This window comes from Xiphophorus hellerii, chromosome 8, assembly GCF_003331165.1.
Source record: "Xiphophorus hellerii strain 12219 chromosome 8, Xiphophorus_hellerii-4.1, whole genome shotgun sequence".
In the NCBI taxonomy this organism is placed as follows: Eukaryota; Metazoa; Chordata; class Actinopteri; order Cyprinodontiformes; family Poeciliidae; genus Xiphophorus; species Xiphophorus hellerii.
In genome coordinates, this window is record NC_045679.1 from 27149191 (window position 1) to 27156608 (window position 7418).

At 42.5% G+C, this 7418-nt stretch overlaps 1 protein-coding gene across 5 annotated transcripts in view; it reads left to right on the top strand.

Annotated features, from left to right (window-relative positions):
- The first annotated feature begins 328 nt into the window (after window positions 1-328).
- Window positions 329-7418, top strand: part of mctp1b (multiple C2 domains, transmembrane 1b) — a 35233-nt gene continuing 28143 nt past the window's right edge. For 2 of the 5 annotated variants that reach the window (XM_032570442.1, XM_032570443.1), the window contains exon 1: window positions 329-1043. In XM_032570442.1, coding sequence (XP_032426333.1) covers window positions 540-1043 — 504 coding nt within the window. In that variant the 5' untranslated portion in view covers window positions 329-539. Of the gene's footprint in view, window positions 1044-4498; window positions 4780-7418 lie in introns of those variants that run through there. The other 3 variants (XM_032570444.1, XM_032570445.1, XM_032570446.1) reach the window with 2 other exon arrangements.

A 7418-nucleotide genomic window follows, 5' to 3' on the forward strand; every position in this document is an offset into this window, starting at 1 on the left:
CAGGCTTCCGTTGTGGAAACGCCTAAAATCCTTCATTCAGTTTCTATGCACAACAAATTTGGAACAAACCTCCAGAAAACTGCAAAGATGCTGAGACACTGAGCTTCTTTAAATCAAGGCCACTAGTTTAGAGCTGCCTTTGATCAATAGCGGGAACATTGACTGACCTGTTTGATGTGCTTGATGATTTTGATGATGGCATTTGACAAAATGTACATTTTTATCGCTGGTTTCACAGTCACTGTATTATGTCTTAAAGGTGTAAAGCAGTTTGAAGTGCCTTGTTGCTGCAACAGAAGAACCAGACCTGACTTCAGATCAGTTGAAAGCGTTTCTGTGTTGTGTTCTGTGGACAGAGTGGGAGAAGCTTCGGGGTGAAACGGCAGCCAGCTGTGCAGCAGAGACTGCCCAGCCTGCATATCCGTGTTTCAGCGGGTTGCTCTCGGTGTAGTGCGGGCTTTTTTTTTATTTTTATCTTTTTATTACTGGTTGCGTAAGTCGGCAGAGCAGCAGCGTCCGTCGGAGCTCTGGGCAGGAGGATGGAGGGGAGTGAAGGGGACGAGAATGAGAGCGGCTCGGTGTGGAAACAGTTTCAAGCCAAGGCTAAGCCGCTTCTCAGTCCCAAGCTGGGCGGCCGAGAGCCGGACGAGCAGAGCAAGAGGAGCATGTGGATGTTCAAGAAGACTAAGCGGAAGGAGAACGTCGCTCTGGACCGGGTTATCTCTTCCTCGCAGCCCGACCTGCTCTTCTCCGCTGAGGTGACGGACGTGAAACCGCAGGAGGCTCCGCTCTGCGGCAAACCTCCCGGGAGCAGCGCCCTGCCTGGCCGGGAGAAGCTCCACTCGTCCATCAAGCGCAAGTCCGCCGGCGCGAGCAAATCCACGGTGGCTCAGCTGGTTCAGTCCCACCACAAGAGCTCCTCGTTGGGGTCTGCGTGCCTGGAGAGGCTGACGGAGCCTCCGGGCGGCAGCCGCGGGAGCGACGCGGCCGCAGCGCAGGAGGCGGCGGTGGAAAGCCACCTGGAGAGGAAGCATGAGCAGGCGGTGAGTCCGGAGGGTCATTTACCTGATTTTACTCGAAGTTTTACTGAATGACGTTTAGTGTGAATGGCTGGGTGCCAGCATGTTTCCCGGAAGTAGGAAACAGACTACAAGTAAACTTGTATAAGTCAAGTGGAGTGGACTAATGAAAGTATTAGAACACAACAGTAAAAGTCTTGATGTTTCCAGGAGGTCGCAGCTACTAATTTTATTCAGTTGTTTCTTGATCCATTCTGTGTTCAGACTGATGAGAAACTCACGTTCCTGATTGAGTCATTCGTCTGTCTGAACAACAAAGCAGAACAGTAAATCGATCCGATCAGAATCAGCTCCAATCAAATCAGTTACTCAGGTTTCATTGTAAACAACAAACTGGGCAGCATTTCTCTGAGATGTGAAACAGCGTTAAAAACCATTAAATGTAGATAAACGAAGACAAAGCAATAAGGCTCCCGACAGATGGATTATGATAGTAATAAATGCATAATTCAGCAGCAGTTCAGCATGTTTACAGGATGCTGGGCAGCCATGTGGTTGGTTTTGCTCTCAGTGTTGTTCAGTTTCTCTGATGGCAGCAGCTCAGTAGGCTGATAGAGACGGTGTCAGGAGTCAGCTCCTTCCTCTGAGGATGCTGGAATATGGTTCAGTTTCCCGGAAGTGGTTCCCAAACTTTTTCCGTTTTACAAGAAAATCTTTGTGCGCCCCCTGGTACCCACACAACCTCCAAACTCCGTTGCAGTTTATTTCCCACCTCAACCCTTAGCTCTGAATAATAATAATAAAAAAAGGTAAACTGCAATAAATTACATGTTATCAAATACACTATAACCACTTTTAAATAACAAAACAACAAGCCTTCATAGTGTAACAATTTTAAGGGTAATTATATTTTTTAGCAATACACAGATGTGAAAATTTTATATCTGATATTAATACTGCTGTTATTCATATTATATGTATTTCACTACTCTTCCTACACCTTAACAAAAAAACCCCACACCACTGACTTCACCACTGTTTCAGTTAAACTCTCCACAATCCTGCACAGCATCACTATCACTGTCACGTGACCAAAACAAATATCACATGATCAACATCCCCCCTGGAACAAATGGCAACAAGATGCAGATAAATATCGGTTGTTAAAATCTGCCCAGTTGTATACATCGGGCCGTTACCGATACCGATCGCGCAAGCCTACTTTTTTGTATTTTTTTTTTAAACATTCGACAGTACAATAAACACATTTTCCAAAAATTAGCACAACTTCCTCAAGACGAACAACTCTTGAGAGCAAAAAAAAAATAGTCTGTTGTGCAAAAATACCACCTTTAATCCTGACGTCTTTTCAGTGACTGGGGTGAGCCTGCCTGTTGCTGCAGAATCTTCTCAAAACCTGGGTTGCAGTTGTGAGACTGTAACTCTGAGCTTTTTTTTTGCACTGTATAACTTTGGTCTGTAGTTTGGGTTGACAGTAAATCTATCTCACATGGTAGGATGCAGCAAAAGGAAGAAATATGGCCAGGGTGGTCTCACCTAGCAGAGGGTAATATTTCTGTATTTTAATCCAAAATGCAGCCAGTGTCTTTGACTTAAACTGCTGCCTCTTTGTTGAATCAGAGGTGAGATCAATAAGCCGTTCCTCCTCCAAGGAGCTGAAGTCAGCAGGTGGCGGTTTGGAATCCTGCACCAGGGAATATCCCAGGAAATGATTTGAAGAGAGATGTGTTGTTTCATGCCGTGTTCAGCTTCAGTGAACGATTTCAGATTCTCAAATCAGTCCATATTTCCATCCTTCACTTGCTGCTGCCACTTCCTAACTTTTCTGATGAACGATGTGACTCTATCTGCCAGATGTGGGAGACGCGTGTTTGTGCTCTGTGTCTGCAAGTTCAGCTCACTGAGTTTCAGGAACACGTCGCCGAGGCGCATCAGCTTCACAAGGAACTTGGTTTAAATATGCGGATCTCATCTGACAGTCTGAAGACCCTGGACAGAACATTCCAAACTGAACCGCTGTGTGGTCGGCCGAAAAAATCCAGGCTTTGACAGAGCTCTTTGGAGTAAAAGAACTTGTTTGCAAATACCAAGTTCCCTCATCTCTATCTATGAGTCTGAGACAAGTTATCAATAAGCAGTCTTTGTTACTGTCAGTGGCTGCATCCATATGTTCAGAGAACAGCGATCGCCACACACCTTATCAACCAGCTGCTCCTCTATGTCTGTTGACATGCTGATGGTATTATTGGACAGAGGAATAGCCTGCAGTGTTACTGGATTCTGTGTAATCAGTCATGGTTCAAACAGTATCCATAGCACAGCGATGTATTCATTTCTCCATGATTGTGTGCAGCTTTTTACGCCGTCTCACTCCGCAGGCCAACCTTATAGGAGCCGAGTTGAGTATTTGCCAGGACTGCTGAGCTCAGCAGTTTCCAAGTTTTTGTCTGAAATAGTCAACTGATGTTTTGTTTCGTCTCGGCTTGTAAGGCTTCAAAGTGTCACAGGCGAGCACTTTAAGACAGACTACACACTGGCTTCACCATTGTGCAGGTGAAGCCAAAGGAAAGACATCCTTCTTCTGTTTTCTACTCTTTGACTTGGAAGGAAGTTGGTTTGGAAGGAGATATGGAGATGCCTCATCTTCTGCTTTGAGTTTTTGTGGGAGCTCTATCACAAACCTGTGGATTATGCTTGCAGTGTCCAAGCATTCATGTTTTTATGCATACCATGACCCCTACTGCAATGACTGTATGCTCCCACTAGGGGAATCACTGCACCAGTTGATGACATCAGATGTCTGTACACCAAGGAATTTCGTCGTTGACCATTTCCTTTGTTTTGACCAGATTGAGCCTTAGGTTGTTGTCTCTGTCCATATAGACATCTTTCTCTATAGATATACATATATTGATTTATCATTCCCATGAATGAGTCCCACAACTGCTGTAATATTCACAGGTTTATTGATGAGGATTTTCTTATCTGTGGTAGTAGAATGAACAGCAGTGGACTCTGAATTACAAAATCTCACTCATGAAACTGAAAATTTGATTTATCAATAAAATTGGTGTATTGCCAAGCTCTAAAACTAGTGAACAGGATACAAACAGATCATAAAAACAGAGGACATGTGGGATATAAAATAATTATAATGTCACTATAAGGGGATGAATGGGATGAAGGGGTTGAAGGGGTTGAAGAAATAACATGTCAGTTGGAGGAAGTTCATTTTGGAAGCAAGCCTGACTTGAGATGCAGCCCAATCATAACATGTAAAAGTCGTAGTTAAATCTTTAAGAAGCCTTTCTGAAGCGACTGTTTGAAGAATGCTGGTTGCTTCTCTGTGGAGCTGAGTAGTAAACTGGAGTCTGACTCACATCTGGGGCAAATTAAAGATGTGGGGAGGAGTGGGATTGTGAAACTTGATTTCAGACTCAAGTTTCACACAGAGGTCTGCAAATGTTAGAGAAAAGCTCCTTTTGCATTTTTCATGTAATGTTCTGCAAAACTTTTGACCCCTCTATGTCAGAATACGAATCCTCTCTGCCGTTTACATGGTAACACCACATGTTGTAAAGAACTGAGGAGAGAAATATACATTTCTGGTAACTGTGCTGCGACGGACGTAAGAGGTTTGCCTGCAGCGGAGCTGGACAGTGTCAGCATTTCCTGAGGAATGTCAGAAAGGCTCAGCCTGGATCCGTATGGTACTGACACCCTGCTGGAGAGACTCCAGGTTTGTCTTCACTCTAAAGCACATAAAAGAAATCTGCCAGTAGTTATTTAGTTGCTTCTTTGAGCTTTAATAACACCAGCAGGCTATCGTTAAAGCAGCTATTGCTTCTAACTCTGAATGCTCTTGGACATTTTTGTTTAACTGCTTCTGCTTTGTCTGTTTTTTCCTATTTAACTCTTTAGAAAATGTTGAAAATTGAGCTTGGCTTTAGCCTTTCTCATATGTCCAGTGTCATGCCCAACATCAGGGGTGTTCCGATGCTATACTGATATGTTTGAGTATTGGCTACTAATGATAATAACCCAATACATTATCAGTAGATATCATGGCTCCTTTTATTGCTTATTTTGTAGCATGGTATGTCAGAAAAGGCAGGGTCAAATGAAATCACTCAAACAGAGAACAATAGTCAACAGCAATGGGCATCAGAACAACTGACCCATTTATTATTAACCAGTGGGTCTGTGTGTGGGATACAAGCACTGCTGGGGTGGACTAAATGTTCGAGGTCCTGAGTATGTTAGATTTTAGCTGCAAGCCGATATAATCCAACACTCCGATTTCCAATATTCATATCAGATCAATAGATTTTTCAGTCCTTCTGTTTTGTTTAAACCTGTGGTTCCCAAAGTATTCACCTTCTGACCCACAAAATGAGCATGGAACACCTTTGTAAACCCATCCACTGGATGAACATTTGTTTTAAATCAGCTAAACATGTTCGTATTAACAGCAGGAACAGCCTACATCTTGCTTTTATCTATTTGTAAGTACAGTTTTTTGATCTCTTCTAACATTCATGGTGTGCATATATATGCTTTACTATTCGTTGGAAACTTTGGGAACCACAAAAATCTGAAACCAAATATTGTAGATAATGTAACTGATTTTAACAGCAACAATGTCCCCAAAAAAGACTAATTAATTCATACAAGGTGTATACCTGTGACTGATCCAGCCACGGTACTATCCATCTGGTCCATCAAGAGTCGCTAATTTCATCAGTTTATAAAACCTTTGAAAATCTGTCGTTAGATATTTCTTGGCCCAGTCTAGACTTTTCAGTTTTTGTGTCTAGTTCAGTGGTGGTGGGGTTTCAGCCTTGGTCATGTAGTTCCTGGTACAGTTGCAGTTATAGAATATGACAGCACTGGAAGATAACGGCTTCCTGGTAGCTTGACGCTACGGGCGAACATTTAACGTATCGTTTATCATTTATCACAATACATTTCTTATCATGATAAAAGTTTGATTCATCTTTGTCATGATGAATTTCAATTAATGGCGTTCAAAAACCCGCAAAAAACTGTTTGTAGGGATTTTTAGTTTTACTATTTTACAACACTGTTCAAGAAGACCATGAATACTGATATTTATTGATGCTCTCATTGAATGAACAGTCTGCTTTAGTGACACACAACACACTTTTGTTATATGACTAGTGTCCTGAAGTAACATGTTACAAAAGGATGTGATTTGGCATTGGTATGTGTTGCTGTATCAGTTACCTAAAAAAGAAGTAATAAATAGTTATTATTGTCACTCTATGGTCTTTGCTGCCTCAAAGTTAATAATTTCATGTGTGGGTCAGATCAGATGGTATCAGGGGAAAAAACTTCTTTTGTCTGCACTTGTTGTTCCTGACATGTCTGTGTGTGACCTGATGAGGCCGTTGTCCTGTTTTCTCTGGTCATACCCTGAAGAGCACTCTTTTAGTTACTCCTAATCCACTGGGAAAGGATTATCATCCAGCCAAGCAGGCTGACTCGTTGCTGTCCTTCTGTTGTTGTTTTTTTTTTTTTTCATTCAGCAACTTGACTTGGTCTCCTCCTTCCTTCTAGTCAGCAGCTATCTTTGAGACATTCTCAGTTTCTCTGCTTTTGTATATTTCTCAACTCTGTGTTGAACTTTGAGCTTTTTTTTGTGAGGGATCCTCTGGTGTCATCCCCGACCCTGGATCTTTTATTAAGCGAAACCCCGGTGGCACGGCCCCGTTTAGCGATCCAAAGGTTTCTTCGCTGCGCCTCTTCAGATGACCCCTTCTGCCTCGCCTCGTCATGTGAACGCCTGCTGTCGGTGAGCTCTTTTCCTTTTGCTCCAGCATGAATCCAGTAACTGAGTGAGGAAAACAGCAGTTCGGTTTGACAAAAGGAAAGTAGGAGATGGACTAAAGTAACACAAACATTTTCACTTAAAGTTCCAGTTTGGATTTACCAAACCAGTGTAAATCATGTTTTAAATGAACATGTGTGTATTGTTGTTGATGGGTGTCTGTCAGATTACGTAGACTCAGTATTTCTATCTCCTGTGGGTGATCAGTGACCCAGATGGTGAACCAGACAGCGGTCCAGATTATTCTGCTGTTATCCACTCAGATAAACAGAAAAATAGAATCAAAGGTGTTTCAGCAATATGACAACACCGTCGCACTCTAAGGTTTATACTCTGGTTACTGTCATGGTTTGATGTTCATATCTAGGGTTCATATGCGTATTTCCCACTCTGGGATACGGACGTCATTCCTGAACTGCATGATGGCTGGACATTCCTTTGTATAATCATATAACTACCTTCATTAAATAAAGTTTTTTTTGTATGCTTGTTTTTGCCAAAAGTGATTTCTTTGCCTAAGTCATCTT